Below are 23018 nucleotides of genomic sequence, written 5' to 3' on the forward strand. Positions count from 1 at the left end.
TTAAAAAGACGAGGCTTGGTCAAACTGAGTCCTGAAAGGCTGCATTTATGGCTCAGAGCATGATGGAACCTTTGACTTCCAGTTGATTGCAAGTGGCTGTAAAAACAAGGATTTCTGTAGTCTGCTCACAAAAATCAGCCATACAAAGGACATCTGGGCAATATATAGCAATAGCACTTAGATTTATATACAGCTTCACAGTGCTTTCCAGCCCTCTCTAAGCGGTTTACAGAGTCAGCATATTGCCCCCAACAATCTGGGTCCTCATTTTACCAACCTCGGAAGGATGGAAGGCTGAGTCAACCTTGAGCCACTCAGAATCAAACTCCTGGCAGCGAGTCAGCCTGCAGTAAGTTCTGCATTCTAACCACTGCACCACCACGGCTCTATGATAATATTAAAGTATAGTAGGTAGGAAGACAGGTAGGTAAATAAATAATATCCATGCATTTTACTGACCTCAGAAGGATGGAAGGCTAAATCAACCTTGAGCCTGGTGAGATTCGAACTGCCAGATTGCAGGCAACCAGCAGTCAGCAGAAGTAGCCTGCAGTACTGCACTCTAACCACTGCACCACCACGGCTCAATATCCAGTTCTCTCTTTCTTCCAGAGAGAATTTTGATATATCCAAATTTGACCATAATGCCCTCACAAAAAATGTGGGGATTGGTTCTCGCATATCGCCTCACTAGATATTGTCTCTGTGAATAATGGGAGTTTTCTGATGGAAAACCACTCAATAGAGAGAAATAGATAAGACTTTCTCCATATATGAATGTGATGCTTATGTTGGGACCATTTAGGCATCCGTTTCCCATGCCTCCTTTGCTTTCCCACATCATATTTTAAGTGACAGAAGTGCTGTTGTGCTTAAAAATTGGAATGGATGCAATGCTTGCTTGCTTGCTTCCAACAAAGGCTCACACTAGCTAAGAGTCCAATAACTGCTCAGCATGATCATGTATTTCTTGGAAGTTGACCCAAATATAGCATAAATCTTTCTTGTATTATGGACTGGATCCAAAGAATTGTGAGTGAAAGGAAAATAGCTGTCAGCCCCATTCCATACATGCTTTCACAGACCTTTTACATGATTCTATTGGAGGTGGGTTCAATAGGAGTCGGTCAGTAGAAGCCTGGTCTGCAGCCAGGCTAACATTTTTGGAGGTAGCTTTACTTTCATTACGAGCCAGAAAAGCAAATGTTTGTAGATGCTTTCTGTATTTTTTCAATGTTACTCTGTGATTTCAGCACTGAAATGGTACAGAGATATATGATGATCATGTTGCTTGCTGTATATTGTCCATCCATACACACAATTTTCAGAAACAAAAAGAAAATGTAGACAGAAAGAGTATTTACAGTTTAGAAAGAAGGATAACAGGAAAAAGATGTGGAAAAGGAAGGAAGATTAAAATCAGGGGTGAAATTCTACCGGTTTGCATCGGTTCGGACAAACTGGTAGTGATAAAAGCTACCAGTTCGTCCAAACTGGTATTTCCAACAATCAGCTGAAAATCCTACTTTCTAGCAATATAAATCACGTGGCACAGCTGTTTCCCCCCCCCCCGCCCCCACTGTTCTACTTACCTTGTCAAGCCTTCTTTTTCCATGCAAAGCATGGGTTTGGCATGCACTGCACATGCACACACGCACAGCATGCTTTTGGCGCACACTGCATGCATGAGCAGAGAACCAGTGGCAATCCGCAGAACATTTCACCACTGATTAAAATGTATATGCAAGTTGTTACTATAGGAGAGGAGCTTTTTCTAAGCAGCCTCTCTCCAAATGTACAGGTAGTGCTCGACTTACAACAGGTTCATTTAATAACCGTTCAAGGTTACAACAGTACTGAATAAAGTGATTTATGTCCATTTTTTACAGTTACAACTTTTGCAGCATTCCCATGGCCATGTGATCAAAATTCAGATGCTTGGCAGCTGGTTCGTATTTATGTCGGTTGCTGTGTTCCAAGCAACTGTCATAAATATGTGATCCCCTTTTGCCACCTTCTGACAAGAAAAGTCAATGGGGAAGGCAGATTCACTTAACAGTCGGGTTACAAACTTAACAACTTCAGTGATTCACTTAACAACTGTGACAAGAAATGTTGTAAAATGGGGCAAAACTCACTTAACAGTTGTCTCACTTAACAGAAATATTGGGTTCAATTGCGGTTGTAAGTTGGGGACTACCTGTATGAGGTTACATGGGGCTGATGGGAGCTGGCATTTACATACTATAAAGTGTCAAGGAATTCTACAGTATAATCCTGAGAAAAGTGATGATCATGCCAAGATTATGCAGAAAGGTGTACCAGGAATAATTTATTTATTTATTTATTTTTATTTATTTATTTAGCTTGTCAAGCATGTGTGAGAAAACAAGTATAAGTATGAACATAACATATAAACATATAAGTATAAACAGGTATAAGTATATACATGAGAAATGAGTACGAATAAATGGGAACAGTAGGACAGGGATGGTAGGCACGCTGGTGCACTTATGCACATCCCCTTTACAGACAAGTTTGACAAGTTTGAGATATAATCCAGGCAATCTATGCCAGAGAAATTATGTGTTTAACTTTTTTTAGTTGAAATCAGTAGAATTTGTGCATTCTTCCTATATGTATACAGATGGTGATTTCAGGGGTGGGTTCTACTTACCTTTACTACCGGTTTGCAACGGGAGCGTGCATGCATGCTCGATTCGCTCACGTGCGTGCGTGCACTTCTGTGCATGCACAGATTGTTAATTATGACGTCCGGGTGGGTGGGCGGAGCCTCCCGCTGCTTTTATTACGGGTTCTAAAGAACCGGACAGAGAAAAATGCAAGAGATACTGTACATTGAGTCAAAACCCTGGCCTCTAAGCTATTTTTTCTTGCCATGCAAAAGAAAAAATAAATGTAAACTCTGTGGTGAGGTGTATATTGGGGGAGTGGGTGGGTAAGAATAAAGTGATTGAGTTCAAGAGCCAAAAATTGGGGAGAGCCAAGAGCTATGATCAATGGAAAAACTGATTACTTACAAACTATATTGCTGCACCATTGCATAAAACAGTAGCTTTGTTCTAGGTTCAAATAAGCCATTTTGGATCCAGGAAAAAATGCTTTCAAGAATACCCAATATACAGCCACACTGGTTTGGAGTGGTTATCAACCATGGCAAAATCCTGATGTGGAAGAGGATTTTCCACGAGGCAATTCATATGTGGCTTTGAAAAGTTAGGAAATTGACTAGTTTTAATTATTTTTATTGCTGCAGTGAAAAGCTATTCATTAATTTATTTGACATTTTTATAAATTGCTTCTCTAGCCATTGAATTCTTAAGGTGGTATAACAGTTCCTTACTTTAGCATAGGAAAAAAATATGTTCTAAATCTTAGGAACAGTGGTGATGCAGTGGTTAGAATGCAGTATTGCAGGCTAACTCTGCCCATAGCCAGGAGTTCAATCCTGACTGGCTCAGGATTGACACAGTCTTCCATCCTTCTGGGTCAGTAAATGAGGACCCTGACTGTTAAGAGCAGTGTGCTGACTATGTAAGCCACTTAGAGTGGGCTGTAAAGCACTATGAAGTGGTATATAAGTCTCAGTGCTATTGCTAAATCTTACAGATTTCAGTGAGAGAGCTAAAACAGGTGATTTACTAGCTCTGTTAATGGACCTTAGAATAGAATAGAATATAATTTTTTTTTGGCCAAGTGTGATTGGACACACAAGGAATTTGTCTTGGTGCATATGCTCTTAGTGTACATGAAAGAAAAGATACGTTCATCAAGAGTCATAAGGTACAATGAAAATCATAGGGTACAAATAAGCAATCAAATCATATTAGGAAACAGTCAATATAAATTGTAAGGATACAAGCAACAAAGTTACAGTCATACAATCATAAGTGGAAGGAGATGGGTGATGGAGATTAATAGTAGTGCAGACTTTGTAAATAGTTTGACAGTGTTGAGGGAATTATTTGTTTAGCAGAGTGATGGCGTTCAGAGAAAAACTATTCTTGTGTCTAATTGTTCCGGTGTTCAGTGCTCTATAGCGTCGTTTTGAGGGTAGGAATTGAAACAGTTTATGTCCAGGATGCGAGAGGTCTGTAAATATTTTCACAGCCCTCTTTTTGACTCGTGCAGTATACAGGTCCTCAATGGAAGGCAGCTTGGTAGTAATTGTTTTTTCTGCAGTTCTAATTATCCTCTGAAGTCTGTGTCTGTCTTGTTGAGTTGCAGAACCAAACCAGACAGTTATAGAGGTGCAGATGACAGACTCAATAATTCCTCTGTAGAACTCTATCAGCAGCTCCTTGGGCAGTTTGAACTTTCTGAGTTGGCGCAGAAAGAACATTCTTTGTTGTGCTTTTTTGATGACATATAATCCAGGTAACCTCTGGCTTGATCACAGCTGTATTATAAATCATTCTACCTTTAACATATCTAGGCAGTGCATGTCCCAAATTTTGATGACTGCATTTATTTCTGGCAGTGTTCTTAGAAAAATAACTAGATTCCAATTTCAACCAGAATTTTGTGACCACTTGATGAGATCTGACCCAACTTTGCACATTTTACTATTGTCAGCAGCCTCACTAATGACTTCCTCAGTATGTTTGCTTGGCTCTTGAAAAGGTTCTTTGGAAGAAAGATATAAAAGATTTATTCCAAGTAAATATGCCATGAATCATAGTTTTAAATATGACTGAATCCAACTGGTGAGTCTGTCCTAGTATATAGAAACAAATTATTATATGCATGTAAATTATAGTTGTATGGACACTATCATAGGGTACTCCTGTAGGTAGATACGTGTTTGATGTGTTTTAGTATGAAATATTATTACTATATGATTCTCAAATAATATTATTGGACAACATTTTGTATCTATAGTGGATTTTCTGGGTTTCTGCATCTTGATAAAGGTACAGTATATAAATAATAACAATAACAGCAATAATACAAAATGTGATTTGCAATTTGGGTTGAAAGATTATGCTCATCATACCAATTTTAACTGACTATTTTGGTTCATCAAATATTTAGAAATTATTATAAGTACTGAATGTCATACCACTCATTTTGCAAAAGTTCTATTTGGAAAAGCCACACATATTATCGCAGTACCCCCATAATTCTTAAGTCCTTGCCTGAATCATTGGTGTTAGCACCAAGCTGATTACACTGTGATGTTCATTTTAGACAATTAGAATAATAATAAAACAACAGTGCTGTTAACCGGATCAGCCAATTTCCATCTCACGTTTATTACTGAAAACTAGTTTTGTGTAGGGGTGAGACTGGCCTAGAAACCAGGATACAGTGAGTTCAGGACCTCCCTTAGGAATGAAAGCTGGCTAATCATTCTCTCAGCCCAATCCACCCCACAGGGGTGTTCTTTGAGAGAACATAATAGGGAGGACTGTCAGATGTAAATGCCTTATTCTCTAATGTGTAAATAGTGTACAGACAGGGTATCAGGGGTTAACTTATTCTTCACTTCTTAATGTATTCATAATTCACCACTCCCACATATAGCTCCACCCATTGTATATATAAGGAGCTACCTACACCCTTTCCCTTGCTTCTATCTGTGAATATTCAGTGAATATAGAATGCCTAATATAAATAAAAGAATATATAGTTAAATCTTTAACTCTTGCTAATCTTATTGAGTCTGATCCTGAAAATATTGCAACAAATTGGTAGCAGAGGATGGTTAATTGACTCAATAAAAAACTTTAAAATGTCTAAGAAAGATAGGCCCAACACCAGGGCCTACAGCAAAGAAATGGAAACGGAGCAAGAAATAATCAACGAATCCACGAATGCAATTTCGAGAGAATCCGAAGAATACACCACTGAAGACGAAGAAATAATTGATGACCAGGAGGAAATCGAAATAGAAAATAACGAACTCAGGTCAGAGATATTAAAACTATTAAAAAGCCAGAAGAATGATGAAAGCCTCATCGCGAACCTCCAAGATATGCTGAAGAACAGCGGAGCAGCGAGAGAAAAAAACATCACCAATGAAAAACCTAAAGATCCAAAAATAGTGAGTGATATGACTGCGGAGAAAATCATTACAAAGAAGAAAAACGATGATCCCGCGCGAAAATTTGAATGGCGGCCATCTTGGTTTCAACCGGCCTCCAAGATGAACGAAGCAGAACCAATCAGCAAGCTCAATTCAAAATTTCTGGCGCGAAAAATGTTATCAGACAACGAAAACGAAAAAGAAGATTCAAACACCTCAGAAGAATCAGAACCAGAAAGTGAGGAAGATCCAACAAAACACCAAATAAAATCAGCGATGAAAACGCTCTTTGCTGCATTTGGGCCAAAACTGAAAATTACTAAAAAGATGCCGAAAAAGCGAGCGAGCAAGCCAATGCTTCAAGACCTGCCCGCTCCCATCCTGACTACTAGAGCGCTGACGCCAGAACCCAGAGAGCCCTGCCGATACCGCCCTACGCCGCAGACCGAAGCAAGCACCAACGCTCTCAATAGAAGAGGAAGAACAGCCACCGTCGTCAGAACCCCCAAAGTCGAACCAGAGACCGACTCGTCTGAAGAAGAGCAGAGCGAGCAAGCCGCAATGAGGAGAACCTTCCACGACGACGCCGAAGAAGAAATGAGCAACGCGCATGCGCGAAACTACGCTGACGATCCGGGAAGACATGAACTGGAGAGAAGATCATGCAGACTCGTAGCGAGCATCCCCACGCCGTTTTGCAATTTTCTGCATTTACGAGACCACGGACTACCTCAGGTTGTAAGTAATGGACCCAATAATGTCGGAAATTTACCCAGTGACTTCCCAAAACTAAGGGTTGATGGCATTAATTTACAAGAATGGTATCAACAGCTCCAGGTTGTCTTTATGAAGGAAAACTTACTGTTTTTTATCACTAGTCCCCCAAAAAGACCTTGGACACTAAAAATAGATTGTTTACACCATAGAGCTTTTTTCTTAATCATATCTAGTGTGTCTCCTGCAATGTATCACAGCATTAAGCCAAATTTGACTGTTTCAGAAATTATTCAATGCATGTTTAATTTGTTTCACAGTGACAGTGTAGCTACCACCACAAGGATATCTAAAGACTTCTTTTCATCTAGGATAAAACCAGGGGTTTCCATAAGTGAACATTTAATATCTTTGAACAAAATAAGAGCTGAACTGCATTTGAGGGGGGAGGTGATTTCAGACCAAACAATGAAAAGTGTTATTATCAACTCACTTGATCCATCATGGGACAATTTTATGTCACATTTAGACACAATCAATCTAGGATATTTATCCATAGAAAGTCTATCTAACAAATTGATAACAGAAGATAATTCTAGAAGGAATCGTTCTAACAATCACACAGAACATAAACCATATAGGAAAGTAGCTTTCCAAGAAAAATATAGTGGAACATTTAAATGTCATAATTGTGGATCCAGGGAACACAATAGAAGAGATTGCCCAAATTTTTTAAAAGAAAGATATAGATCAGAATACAGAAACAAATACGATTATAGACAGCCTTCCATAGAAAGGCATAGATATAGGAGCCCACCAAATCACAGAGAGAATAGAGGGGGCAGAGACAATTCAAAGGATAGAAAGTCTGGTTCACTGAATGGATTAAATAAACAAGACAACACTAACACACAACAAAGTGAGAACAATAATTGGCTTATTGATTCTGGAGCAACTAATCACACCACTAATAACAAAAGTATATTGTCTTCATTTGCAGAAGATAAATTTGTAATTAAGGTAGCTAACCAAGAAAAGGTTCAAGTATTAGGTAGAGGAAATGTAACCTTGCCTGGTCTAGGAAAAATAGAGGGGGTATTACTAATACCTGAAATACCTCATAACATATTAAGTGCCATAAAACTAAGCAGAGATTCTGACATTAACATTGTCTTTTCAAAAGGAAAGGCAACTTTGGAAAAGAATAAAATAAATGTAGGCACTGTGGTGACTAAAGGAGGCCTACCTTATCTGATAACAAAAGAAAAATGGTTACATAACATTGATTCAAATATGGAAGATTGTATTGAAATAGATGATGAGAATGTTAGCAACAGTGACAATGATGAATGTAAAATATCTCATGATCACACAGATGCACACAACGATAAGAAGCCAAAGATAGGTAAACCAATTCATGATGAGTGTGCTCACATATTGCATAGGAAGTTAGGACATGCCAGTTTTCCTGTAGTGCAAAAAATGACTGAACACGCAGAAGGTGTTAAAATAAAAAATTGTGAAAATTATCTGGAATGCTCAGTATGTAAATCTACAAAACTAAAAACTAGTCCCAGGCCAAGAAAATCTACCAGATCAACTAACAAAATTTTTGATTTAGTACACATGGACTTAGTTGGTCCATTAACCCCATCAATCACTTATAGAAAACGTTACTTCCTGACAATAGTGGACGATTATAGCCGCTATGGATTTGTTTATACATTGAAACACAAAGATGAAACATTTCAAAAATTTAAAGAATTTTACAAACGCATAGAAACACAACACAACATCAAAATAAAACAAATTATGACAGACAGAGGATGCGAATTCATGTCTAAAGAATTCTCACAATGGTTAAAAAACAAAGGAATGTTACATTACACATCTAGTCCATTTTCTGCGTTCCAAAACGGGATTGCAGAGAGAAAAAATTCCACATTACAAACCATGATTAGATGCACATTGGAAGATGCTGGCTTAAGCAAACAATTCTGGTCAGAAGCCTTACATTATTCAAATTACACACAAAATAGAACATGGTCCAGCATGGTAAATAAGACACCATATGAAGTGATGTATAACAGAAAACCAAAATTAGCACACATGCATATATTTGGAGTCACAGCAGACGTACACATACCTAAACAATTAAGAAGAAAGGGAGAAAATGTGTCCAGAAGACTCAGATTTATGGGATATGAGACTGGCACTAAAGGATACAGATTCATTGATAGTAACAACAAATTTATAGTCTCCAGAACAGCTGTGTTCCATGAACAAGCTAACTGGTCTAAATTACATCTTAATGAGATATTCCCAAATAAACATGAAGATACAAAACCTCATGAGAAAGGGACTATAGAAAAGCAAAATATCAACAAATATAAAAACAAAACCAAAACTTGGACAAATAGCCAACACAAAATAAAGACAGACACACTAACAAAAAAGGAAGCAAGATATTTGCATGATAACGATAGTAAACCCGAAAAAATCATTAGAAACACCAGAAATCAAATGCCAAATAAATACAAGGATTATGTAATGCACATGGATGGTGAACCAACAACACCCAATACATACGAGGAAGTGTTAAAACTTCCTCACGAAGAAAAAGAAAAATGGGAATTAGCAATGAAGAAAGAGATGGAAAGTTTACAAAAATTAAATGTATTTACACCTGCAATTGCACCTAAAGATAAGACAATTATTGGTACCAGGTGGATATATAAAATTAAGAATTTAGAGGGAGGAAATACTCTATACAAAGCTAGATTAGTTGCACAAGGTTATGCACAGAAATATCCGGAGGACTATACTGACACGTATTCCCCCACTGTAAGAACAGAGAGTGTCAAAACAGCTCTAGTGGTAGCATCAGCACTCAATCTTGATGTATTCCAATATGACATACAGACTGCGTACCTACACGCAAAATTAGATAAAGAAATATACGTGAGAGCACCCCATAGTCAATACACAAACAGAAATGAGACTTGGTTGTTAAACAAGAGTTTATACGGGCTAAAACAATCTGGTAAACGGTGGTATGATTGTTTAGTAAAAGTACTTAAGACCATGGACTTCAACGCTACCACTGCTGATAATTGTTTCTTTGTCAAGAGGGGTGATGATTACATTGAATTTGTATTGATTTATGTGGATGACATTTTATACATAGGAAAACATAAAGAAAGAAGAGAAACTTTTGTAACTAAACTAAATGAGCATTTCTTATTGAAATCTTTAGGCAAGGTAAACAAATACCTTGGTGTCCAAATTAATAAGACAAAAAGGGGATTCAAACTTACCCAGAGAGATAAGATCATAGAACTTTTAAATAAATGCAACTTAAACAATGCCAAACCTTGTGATACCCCTATGCAAACTGACTTTCTAAGAAATTCTGATGAATCTTCTCCCGAGTTCAAGGACAATACATTCTATAGATCAATCATAGGTTCACTCCTTTACATATCTAATTGGACTAGACCAGATATCACTTTACCACTCAATTTATTATCTAGGCATGTCAGCAAACCAACAATGTACCACTGGGAAGCTGTTAAAAGAATTTTAAGATATCTAAAAAGTACACTAGACTTTTGTTTAATGTTAGAGCCTAATGATATTAAAGAACCAAAGCTTACGTGTTATGCAGATGCAGATTGGGCTGGAGACACCTCATGCAGAAAAAGCACATCTGGTTATGTATTTCTCTTAAATGACTGTCCAGTTTACTGGTACACTGGTAAACAAGAACTAGTGGCCACTTCAACGACAGAAGCGGAATATGTTTGTTTATCCAAAGCCGCAAATAACCTTGTATGGTTTAATGATTTAATTTCAGATGTCTGGAAAAAACCTGTTCTGCCCTTTGTTATGCATGAAGACAATAAAGCAGCCATTGAAATATCTAGATCTGATGCCATTGGACAAAGGTCCAGACATATAGATATAAAATTTAAACATGTGAGACAATTATCTCAGGATGGATTTATTAAAGCAGTGCATTGCGACACTTCAGAACAATTAGCTGATATATTGACAAAGCCTTTACCTTCTAAGCAGCATAAATATTTAACCTCTAAGTTGTATGTTTTGTATTGTCCTGAATCTGAGTGTAACTGGTGTTGTATCACGAATCGGCATTTAGAGGGGGATTTGTCAGATGTAAATGCCTTATTCTCTAATGTGTAAATAGTGTACAGACAGGGTATCAGGGGTTAACTTATTCTTCACTTCTTAATGTATTCATAATTCACCACTCCCACATATAGCTCCACCCATTGTATATATAAGGAGCTACCTACACCCTTTCCCTTGCTTCTATCTGTGAATATTCAGTGAATATAGAATGCCTAATATAAATAAAAGAATATATAGTTAAATCTTTAACTCTTGCTAATCTTATTGAGTCTGATCCTGAAAATATTGCAACAAGGACATCCTTGAGTTTGGAGGAGAAGGAGGAGGTCGTCTGGATAACAGATGTTGTTGTATCTGAAGACAGCAGAATAGAAGAGAAAGAACTGGGCAAAAAATCATGAAGCACAAAGACCTTCAAATAGAAGTAGAACACCTATGGCAAAAGAAAGCAAAGGCAATACCAATAGTAATAGGCACTTTGTGTGCAATCCCAAAACATCTGGAGCTCAACTTGAACACCATCAGCACTGACAAAATCAGCATCACTCAATTGCAAAAGTCAGCTCTACCTGGAACATATTGCTTAATGCATTGTAAGCCACCCTGAGTCTCTGGAGAAGGGCGGCATATAAATCAAATTAAAAAAACAACAACATAATACATCCTGCAAATGTACATTTAACCCCATTAAATAACATCTGCCTACCCCAAGTTCTTGGGAAGGATTCAATAGGTGGACAAAGATGTCAAATCCACTCTAAACATTTGGCTGACTGTGTGACCAATATAATTTATCTTTATTTGTTTATTATAGGTTTTAATAATTAGATTTTCATCCTGCCTTTATTACTTTGTGAGTAACTCAAGGCAACAAACACAATGTGCATAATCCTCTTTCCTCCTTCCATGTTCTCCACAACAACCATCTTCTGAAGTGGGTTGGACTCAGAGAGAGTGACTGGTTCAGCATCACCCGATAAAGTTGTTAAGGAAACAACAAGAACAACAATAACTAATAAATGAGTTTGGATTTTAACTCGAAATAAATAAATAAATCTTAAATTTCATCAGGAAATCCCTTCAAATCAAGGATTATCCTCTTCCAGGTAGGGTAGAGAGCTAGGCTAAATGAGGCTATGCTCAGCAGTCTCTCAGGATTTAAGGCAGGGGTCCTCAAATTTTTTAAACAGGGGGCCAATTCATTGTCCCTCAGACTCTTTGGGGGCCAGACTAGCTGGGTGGGCATGGCTAGGTGGTCATGTGACTGGATGGGTGTGGCCAATTTAGCAGTCCAAACAATACAGACAAATTAAACTTTAATTTGTTATGCTCCTGAGGGTGGAAAGCAGGATAGTGAAGGGATGTGGCTGCCTTGAGGTGTGTATGAGGGACTTTTGTGTGTGTGTGTGTGTGTGTCTGGAGGCCGGGGAGGCAAAAAATGGGCCCATTTTTGGCCTCCAGAGGCCTTCGCGTGTCCTGTTTTTGGCCTCCCTGGCCTCCAGAAGGCAGGTGGGGGTCAGTGGGTAGGCGGGGTGATGTGGGTGGGGCAGCCTCATGGTCCTGTGCGGGCCAGATTACTGGCTTTGGCAGGCCATATCCATCCCCCAGGCTGGAGTTTGAGGACCCCTGGTTTAAGGGGATCAAGCCTCAATCATGAGTTCACAGGTGCCATCTCGACATTTTTGAGCCCCTCCAAAGACACCCCTGATTCTGCCATTGGTTGAATGTAGACATTGTGGCTGGCTACCGCTGATACTTTTGATTGAGTAGCGTTACGTTCTCAAGTAATAATCTGATGGTTTCATGAGGAAGTAGCAGTCTTATCTTTTCAGACTAAGAATAAGGCTAGAAAAAGGGAATGTTTTGTGAGCTAAAGCAATCCCACCACAATTTCTATCTAGCTTGGGAAACTAAGAAGTAGACGGTACTTTTTTTTTTCCAACATGGGGGCCACGGATAACTATTTATGCAGCTGCCATAAATACTTCCTGTTATTGACATGTGAAGTGGAGGTGTTTTGTACTTTGAGAAGATATATATATATATATATAATTTCCCTGAAAAGAAGCTTCTAACTGGAAATAGCAGTAAGGGCAACATAGCCTGTTAGAAGAGATGATCTGATGCCAGCTGTTTTCCTCCTTTGGTCTGTGAAATGATTTGCTCTTTTTACAACTCTGACCTTTGGCCAAAACAAAAAGACAGGCAATGGCCCAGATGTCTGCGGGGAGCCAGAGTGATGGTTTGTGTGCCAGGCAAGCAGTTGGCAGTGGTTCAAGACAGCAGCTTTTTCTAACCCATCTCCAACCCATCTAAGCTATTTTGTGGTGTATGTTTGTGTGTGTGTGTGCCACACGCACCAGAGTTGTTCATCACAGCAACCTAGAGATTCCATTGGGGAGCAAATCTCCCCAAGGCCTTACTTTCTTAGATCTTCCACCTATCATTCAACAAAATAGAAGGCAAACAGAAGCTTATGGCAAGTTAAAAAGACTTAGGGCAGAATCCCAAGCAGAGGCTGCCAGAAGCTGAGGATTTTTCCAGTATCCTCCATGCCAGAAAATAACAGGGGAATTGCCAAAAACATTTGTTCAGCAGAGGTACATGCGTACAGGAACCTCATTATATTTAGTGTTAACACAGCCCATCGATTAGAGATGATGCCTGCCCAATGAGTCTTATGACAGAACTGACAATGAGATATAATAGCGGGAGTCAACCCATGATGCTCTTAGCTATTTTGTAAAACAACAGGAGGCTTTCATTTACAGAACAGAATGACAGGCTAGGCCTCAGATCAGGGCTACATCTAAAACTAATCCATAGCATTTGCTTGAGGATTATCTTTAGCCAGGCAGATATGTAGAACATTAGCTTAATAGCATGAAGTATGTATATGTGACAATAAGCGGTACAGGATGGCATAATCAGGCTGTGCATTGAGAATTAGATTGTGCTCACACAATCGCATAACTCCAAAGCCTTGTGACTTTCTCTCTGATGTTCAACCAGCATGCATGTCTATACCTCACCAGAACTTTCTATAATTGGTCTCAACACACGGTATTGTAACAACCGGTGGGAAGGATTTCAAGAATCAATGTCATTCTATGGATTATAATGGATGAATGTAAAGATTTGAGCATCTCCAAGGATCCGTTTATACATTCAGCTAACTCACTGGTGTAGCAATTTTACTAAGTGTTTCTGTTACAAGTCTCACCAGCCACATCAGAATTTCTGAGCAAAATTGTTATGGATTGTTATGCTCAGGGATATTTCACTCAATGGCTGGCACCAGAATGCACGAGCTGCCTCTAGAGGAAAATATGATGCTGGCTCAAGTCACGTCAGGTGATTTGGAAGTATTTATCTGTGCAATCTGATTAAACATTGTACTCATTAGGCAATATGGAACATGGATAACTTCCGCATAAAGTTCATTTCATAATTCATTTGTTCTGTTTGAAGTTTAGGGAAAAACTCCAAAAGTACAAGCAGTTCAAACACTGAATCAATTATCCAGAAAGATGGTGCGCTCTTCTTTACCTGCTGTGCTCAAGTAAAGGCTGGCTAACCACCAATTAGGGTGCTTTCGGTGACTCAGTGGCTAAGACGCGGAGCTTGTTGATCAAAAGGTCGGTAGTCCAGCAGTTCAAATCCCTAGTGCCGCATAACGGGATGAGCTCCCGTTACTTGTCCCAGCTTCTCCCAACCTATCAGTTCGAAAGCATGTAAAAAATCAAGTAGAAAAATAGGGACCACCTTTGGTGGGAAGGTAACAGCATTCCGTGCGCCTTTGGTGTTGAGTCATGCCAGCCACATGACCATGGAGGCGTCTTTCGACAGGGATGGCTTTTCAGCTTTGAAACGGAGATGAGCACCTCCCCCTAGAAACGACTAGCACATATGTGTGAGGGGAACTTTTACCTTTACCTTTAATTTGGATTTCTGCACTGGGCAAAGACATAAATAGCCCCTATCCACTATCTGAACATCTGATCATTTAAATACTTTTTTTAAAAAAATTAATTTATATGCCGCCCTTCTCCGGAGACTCAGGGCGGCTTACAATGCATTAAGCAATAGCCTTCATACTTTTGTATATTTATACAAAGTCAGCTTATTGCCCCCACAAACTGGGTCCTCAATACTGTTTTTTATTTTCAAATTCTGGCATAATATGGGCTATGGATAGTTTAACAATCCTGATACAGTGATTTGAGGTCCTGTATTACAACCCAAGCAGACCAAGGTTGCACACTCTATGTATGGAAGTTGCTGCCCTCTAGTGTTAAAATACATTTTGAAGTTATAGTAAAATATATATATATATTCATATTGATTTACCTACCTGGTATATGGAGAGTCTCAATCATCCAGATGATCGTGGTTGTCCCAAAGATGCTTTTCTAAAAGGTAACTGGACTTTCTTGGTTTTTTTCCCCTCATCCAAGAAGAAAACATCCAAGAGAACTGAAGAAGCTTCTTGGATAAGAAGCATTTCATTTGTTTCCAGTCAGAAGTTTGTCAAAGTGTTCCAAGACATAACTATGTACTTTAAAACTATTCTAAACACTATGCAAATGTTTAGTATGTGAATTCATTGCCAATCCTCCTTGGAAGGCTAACAGTTCGTAATAATCTTAATTTAATCTAAAATAGAATAGAATAGAACAGAACAGAACAGAATAGAATTCTTTATTGGCCAAGTGTGATTGGACACACAAGGAATTTGTCTTCGTGCATACGCTCTCGGAGTACATAAAAGAAAAGATACATTCATCAAGAATCATAAGGTACAACACTTAATGGTAGTCATAGGGAACAAATAAGCAATCAAATCATATTAGGAAACAGTCAATATAAATCTTAAGGCAACAAGGTTACAGTCATATAGTCTGTGTCTGTCTTGTTGGGTTGCGGAACCAAACCAGACAGTTATAGAGGTGCAGATGACAGACTCAATAATTCCTCTGTAGAACTGGATCAGCTCTTTGGACAGCTTTCTGAGTTGGCGCAGAAAGAACATTCTTTGTTGTGGTTTTTTGATAACGTTTTTGATGTTAGGTGTCCATTTTAGATCTTGAGATATGGTAGAACCTAGAAATTTGAAGGTCTCTACTGTTGATACTGTGTTCTCTAGTACTGTAAGAGGTAGTAGTATGGGAGGGTTTCTCCTAAATCCACCACCATTTCTACGGTTTTGAGTGTGTTCAGTTCCAGATTGTTCTGGTCGCACCACGAGGCTAGTTGTAAAATTGTATTTGATTTCATAGTCCATCACCCTTGTGTTACAGATATTGATATCCACATTTTTAACTCTCAATTTTCCTCTACCTTTCTTTATTCCTGGCTATTAGGTATCGCACATTCTTCAGACCCAGGTACAAGATTGGATACAAGACAGTCACTGAAATAGCATGGAAATGCTGCCCAGGTCTCATGGGAGAAGGATGCCATCATGATAATCCCACTAATCAAGCAGGACTTCCATCCCAACATCCCAGCCCCAAGATGCCTCCAACTCAGAAGATGTTTCCAGGTCCCAGAGCTCCGCCTCATCCCAAAATCCCTGTGGACTCATTTCCTATACCAAAAAAGAATAATTATGGTGAGGATCCAGATCTGAGTTTGTCACACCAAAGATCATAAAGAAGGTCTTTATGATCTTGCCAGTGTTTCTTGTCCTTTTTTTTTTTATCCAGATATGTTGGACCTGCAAAAACAAGCCCAGGCTTACAATTTTTATTGCCCAGCCTCTGAATGAAACACATCACACACTCGCATGTTTATTTTTTTATTTTTTATTTATTTTAGTTTGTCAAATACGTATAAGATAACAGAAATAAGTATAAACATGATTATGAATTTAGGATAAGGATATGAATAAATAGGGACAGCAGGACAGGGATGGTAGGCATGTTGGTGCACTTATGAATGCCTCTTTCAGACCTCTTAGGAATGGGGTGAGGTCAACAGTTAAAGTTTTGGGGGTTTGTGTGTTATAGAATCTAAATCCTTTCCCACTTCAGCCTTGTGAGGTAGTCCAGGCAAGAAGCACACTCAGAAATACTAGCTCTAAAATTATAAGGTTATATTAACAGAATCTTGCATGTCTCAAAATACATCTCGCCTCTCCCATCTTTATGGTCCTAAAAGCTAGGGAGGGTCCCTTCTCAGTTGTTTGGCATACCTCCAGTTCTTCTGCAGACTGCTGCCACTTGTTTAATACTTTGTCTAATTTGTGGTTCTTCTACAAGGTCATTCCCATATACCAGGGATGGCTAACCTTTTCTGGACCGAGTGCCCAAAGCTTGCACCCAAACCCCCCAAATGCAATGCACATGCCCCCCATCCACATGTGCCCCCCCGCATGTGCCCAGAGCATATGCACACTGCCCCTGCATGTGTCCTGCCCCCTGCACATGCACAGCAGAGACCTGAAGACCAGCTGGCTGGCGGGAGGCATGCGCCCATGTGCAGCAGAGCTGAACTGGGGCGACACTCGCTTGCCCACAGAGAGGGTGCTGAGTGCCACCTCTGGCACGCATGCCATAGGTTCGCCATCATGGCCATATACCATTACACACACAGGCTTAATCCTTTGCTTGAGAAGACATAATTTGCAGGGGCTTTTGGTCTCCTGATGGATAGCATGGCCAGAATCCAGAAAATTGCCATCTAAGTGTACCTACAAAAGGGTACACTTTTGATGTGAAATAATCACATCATTTCTGTTTATATCTTGTTCCTAGGTCGAAAAATGCCTAATGTGTTTGGAGACAGACTGGACCACTTGGAAGAGGAGGTCAGACGTCTCTCACAGTCTTATGATACCTTATACAATATGGTGAGTGGCTTGGGGGATCACCTGCGACTTGCCATCCAGGAAGATACTAGTAAAATGATTGGATCCCTCATGAATAGTCCAACTGTTCCTGATTCAACCATGGGATTCGGAATCATTCCTGATGGAATTGTGGATGCTGCAGACAAAGCTGAGCTCTCCCCCTATCCACCTGTGGGTGAGATTCTAGGCAAAGTGACTGAGATGAGTGATTCACTGAAAATCAAGACTAACCTACTTGAAGAAGTGCATGGCATGGTGCTAGATCATGATGGGCAAATCAAACACTTAATGGAATCAGCTCGGCCTTCACCACTCACCTCGATCGATATGTTAGAAGAATATATAGACAACAGGCTTAGCAACCTGAGAGTGGAGCTTTTGGATGGCTTTGAGAAAAAATTGATAAATATTCAAAGTACATGTGATTACCAGATCAAGGAAGTAAAACAGCAGTGTGAGGAAGAGAAAGCAGCCAACCTCCGATTTCAACAGATCTTGGATGGCAAAGAACTAGAGATCAAGAAAGACATTTCTCAACTGGAAACACAGATCCAAGGACTGACAGTTGTAGAAAACTGCTGTAGCAACTTGAACTACCTCACCGAACGGATGGATATTTTGGAAAAAGGCCTACATAGTATTTCTGAGTCTCAGAAGAATCTGCATTCTAGGGTAGATAATGAATTGTCCCCCGACACTTTGGGGATCCTCTTTGAAGGACGCTTTGTGGAACTTGAGGCTAGGCTGAATTTTACAGAGAGGGAAATAAGAAGTTGTTGTTCTAATGTAGAAGACAGCATGAGAGGTTTGATGGGATCAGAGCTAGATGGCACAAAAGCTCTTTTTGAAAACAAAATGAGAACCTTGGAGGAAAGACTCATAACTATTGTAGGAGATGTGAATAATGTCAGTTCTGCAGTGGGACTAGATGGAGCTGTAATGCCATTCTTGGAAGGAGAGCTTGCTACCATAACAAGGGAAACCGATGAGAAGATGGAAGTACTACAGAGCCAACTGACTAACTTGGAGAGCACTTGCTTGTTGGGTTGCACTTCCAAATCCAAAGATGTAGAAATCTTCCGTACAGAAATAGAAGACTGCCAAAACAAGAATCAAGATTTACTGTTAAGGATGGACAGCAACTCAGATCTGCTGCAAAAACTCAATATTACTATCTTGGAGATGCAGAGACGGATTGAGGAAGAAACAGCTGGAACCTTGCAAGGTGAGATCACATTATTAAAGATCAATTTGAACACCATGACTAAATCTCTCACTGGGCTGAAGGATTCTGTTTCCCAGTACTCCGACTCAGTACTGCATGTTAACTCATCCTTGGATGATCATGAGCGCAAGATAGAAGATGAGGTCCATTCACTTCAAGAAATGATCAGTAATCAAGATTCCCAGCTTTTCTTCAGTAACAAGCGTGTCTTGAACCTAAAGGGAGACCTTGAAAGGCTGAGATCCAGGATTATCAATGACTTGAGCAACTGCAAAAGTTTGGCTCTCGGCCTGCAGAAAGAAGTGCTCCAATTCGATGACCGTGTGGCCCAAATAGAAGATACGTGTGGCAAACTGGGTGCTGTGACAGGAAGCCTGGAACACATCAGAAATGAACTGGAGAACAATGCAGGAAGTATGTGGGGTTACATGAATCATATTAACAAAACTTTAGCTACACACTCTGAGGAAATAACTGTGCTCAAGAATAACTTGTTGGATTGCCAAGCAAAAGTTACAGAACTCTCTGAAGATGTTGGTCTCCTAGAAGGCAAGCTGACAAACAACCAACATTAGTTTATATTGGGTCCAAAGTATACCTAACTTATATCATACAGACTCCAAAGAGATGGTACCAGGATTTTTGTTTTATTTTGGTTTTCAAGAGGGAGAAGGTCACTAAACTTTAAAAGCTGCTATAGTCCTTTCCCTGATTTCTTCGGTATGTTTTTTTTTAAACTACATTTTAAGTATGTTTGTCGTTAACTGTTCTTTCTACAGATATTTAACAACTATACTTAAGTAGCAAAATGCCTTCCCATATTTCAGGTCAAACGATATTTAGGTTACATTTCCAATACATAGTTCAGTTCAAGAGGAAACTGGAGACAGATCTTTTTTTATAGAATGGTTTCTTTGCTTTGGGAATAAATCAAAATCTAATACTTAAGGACTGAAACAAAGAAACCCAGTATCTGCCAGATTTATTCATCTACTGGAAGAGAAACTCTTTTCAGAGGCCATAGTACAATACCTAGAGTCATGTGAAGGCTCTGATTTAAGATAAGACTTCCTCCACCCATTTTATATAAATCCCCCCCCCCAAAAATCTCCAAAATATGGGCTTGAATTCTACATGATTGCATCAACTGATACAAACTTATAGGGTATTCATGTAGGTCAACGGCATGATAAGAGTTGTAAAAGATAAAAGAATGCCCTTGTACAGAACATACTTTCCCTTTTGCATTGTCCTACAATAATCAAACTGAATTTTTCAAGCTGATATTCTCAATAACTGTGCAATCTGACTTTGCATGAAGGATGATAAGGTCACTGAATTAGATCCAATAGGTAGTTTGTTGCAATTCTAGGAACAGAAGAAAAGAAAGCACACATAATATAGTGTTGTAGCATTACTATACTGTTGCTTCCTATTTTTGTATAAAAATGGAAGAAGTTCAGTTGCACAAGATAATTATTATTGTACCCATTGTATTTTAATCTGATTTCTTCTTGGGCACTCTTGAACAACCAGTTCCTCTTCTATTTATTCTCACTTATTTATTTTTGAGAATGATAGCCTTCAAGAATGATTCCTTTCAAAGGAATTGCTCTTAAGATAATGTAACAGCAATGGCATGTAACAATCCAATTTAATTTAGTTCACATTTACTTCATTTCAAATCAATCTACAAGTAGAAGCAAATATTCTTCAAAATTCATATTATTCCCCGTTCAGCAATGCAGAACACTTTTGTGTGTGTATGCATGCGTGGGAAACATGCATAAAAATACATACATTAATTGAAAGTATCACACAAATATATTTTAAGTTATAATGCATAATGTCATATAAAAATTGTAAGCAATATGGATAAAAATATATTTAATTTTAAAAGGAATTTGTTTTGACCCAAATTGAAGCAGAATCGTGTTAAACTAAATTTAAAACTGAGAAATAAGTAGTCAAACTTAATGTATTAATCCATTGCTATGTGTGACTACCACTAGATGCTCAAGAGAATGTCAGAAGTCCTCAGCTGTAGACAAACCTCAATAAGAACATTCTGTTCTGCAGCTGAAATTCTCTTCTATGCTTTTCTCCTATGATTGGACCCATTTTTACATTTTTGCTCCCACATGAAGACTACATGAAATCACTGGGCAATTCGCATAACATTACATAGTGGCTAGAGAAAATGTTTCATATGAAGGGCTTGCCATGCAGTAATTAAGTCAAATTAGATTGGCTCCCATGTGATAGTTACAAGTCATTGGGTTCAGAGTAGAAAAGTGTTCTGGATCCAGCATGGGTTTTCTAATAGTACCTGTGACTGTGACTATTTTAAGGAACTGATGACACACATACAGCCCACACTAGGTACCTGAAGGGCCCTTCCTCCTTTGGATCCAAAAAGCTGCTCTTCAACTTGCGACTCCTAAAGAGCTAGTTCCTACATGTACCTTCTTCCCACAATATACAACTATGTGTTTGGTGGATTGATTTTGTGCGATCAAGCTGGCCTCAACTGTTAGCAGACACATAAATTAACATTCTCTAGAATGAGCTGTCACTGACCTGGTCCTTCAAGATTTTCAACCATCACTCCTATAATCAAGTCTACCCACTTTATTGTTGGTTGTTCTCTTTCCTTCCACCTCTCCCAGCATTAGAGATTTCTGAAGTGATCTAATCCTTGCATAAAGTGTCCAAAATATAATCTGAACCTGGTCATTTGTGCCTCAGGTGAGAACTCTGGATGGAATGCTATGCTTGTGTTTATATGAAGAAATGGAAGTGTAAGCAAGACTGTACATAGTTACTGCAGCAGGGTGTATTTTTTCCTTTTCGGCTCATTTCCTAACCCTTCCCTTAGCTAATTTGCAACCTTTAACCTAGTCAACTGCTAATGAAGATGATCAAGAGATGCTTTCCTAGTATAGCTGTATCATTCTTCATAGTTAGCCTGCCAGTTCCTTTTCTTGTTCTTCCCTGGACAAAATGATAATTGTGTCACATTTTTCTTTTTTGGTTTAGCAGAGGGCAATCGTGAATGATCTACTCTTACTGATGAATGGTACCTAAGAAATTAATCCAAATTAGTAATTTTATTTCAGTGCACAAAAACAAATTTTAATGCCCCTTCTGAATAATGAAATCAGAGCAAAATTAAAAATAATTAAGAAACTCTTAATGAAAATGAAGAAATTATCCTAGTGCATCTTGTATTTCTCTATAGGAATTTATGTTTATTGGGGGGGGGGAATCTTTCCAGCTTAACCTTTGCTCTAAACCAGGGTATATTCCATTCACCTTTTCCTTTCTTTTACCTTGCAGGGTTGATGTAAAGATAATGTGCATGAAATGCTTTGAACACTTGAAATCAGCTATGTAAATGTTGCTTTTATTAAACTGAGAAAATATATCACATTATGTCAGACAGTATAAACATATGTACTGAAAGTTATCCCACCCAGAAAGAGATTTGAAACCTTTATGTTATTTGTCTTCAAATTCCAAGTCCCCCAACAGAGCAATTAAGTGTTATATTGCAAGGTTGTTCTGCAAGCAGAACAGGATGGCCCTATCATCAGGGAAGATTCAATAGCTGCTTCAGGCAGCAGATCAGGGCATTAATGTATTGATCTCAGGACTTCATCCAATGCCTTCCTGATGCAAATCTAAGAGACATCCACTATCTCAGCGTTACAATCTTAAGAGCTGAAGTGGTGCAGTGGTTAGAGTGCAGCACTGCAGGCTACTTCAGCTGGCTGCTAGCTGCAGTTCAGCAGTTCAAATCTCACCGGCTCAAGGTTGACTCCGCCTTCCATCCTTCCGAGGTGGGTAAAATGAGCATCCCCAGATTGTTCAGGGCAATATGCTGACTCTGTAAACCACTTAGAGAGGGCTGTAAAAGCACTATGGAGTGGTATATAAGTCTAAGTGCTATTGCTATGTTCTGAGGGCTTCTCAGATAAAGGTGAGATTGCAATTCCATAGTGTGGTTTGTTGCCTTGGTT

The 23018-nt window shown here is 38.9% G+C and overlaps 1 protein-coding gene across 2 annotated transcripts in view; it reads left to right on the forward strand.

Moving 5' to 3' along the window:
- Window positions 1-22428, forward strand: part of EMILIN3 (elastin microfibril interfacer 3) — a 45135-nt gene extending 22707 nt beyond the window's left edge. For both annotated transcript variants that reach the window (XM_034413926.3, XM_087889173.1), the window contains 2 exons: window positions 16282-16532; window positions 17677-22428. In XM_034413926.3, coding sequence (XP_034269817.2) covers window positions 16282-16532; window positions 17677-19571 — 2146 coding nt within the window. In that variant the 3' untranslated portion in view covers window positions 19572-22428. The remainder of the gene's footprint in view (window positions 1-16281; window positions 16533-17676) is intronic.
- Window positions 22429-23018: the final 590 nt, after the last annotated feature.

The sequence above is a fragment of the Pantherophis guttatus genome, chromosome 3 (assembly GCF_059756535.1).
Source record: "Pantherophis guttatus breed Tessera chromosome 3, ASM5975653v1, whole genome shotgun sequence".
Taxonomy (NCBI): Eukaryota; Metazoa; Chordata; class Lepidosauria; order Squamata; family Colubridae; genus Pantherophis; species Pantherophis guttatus.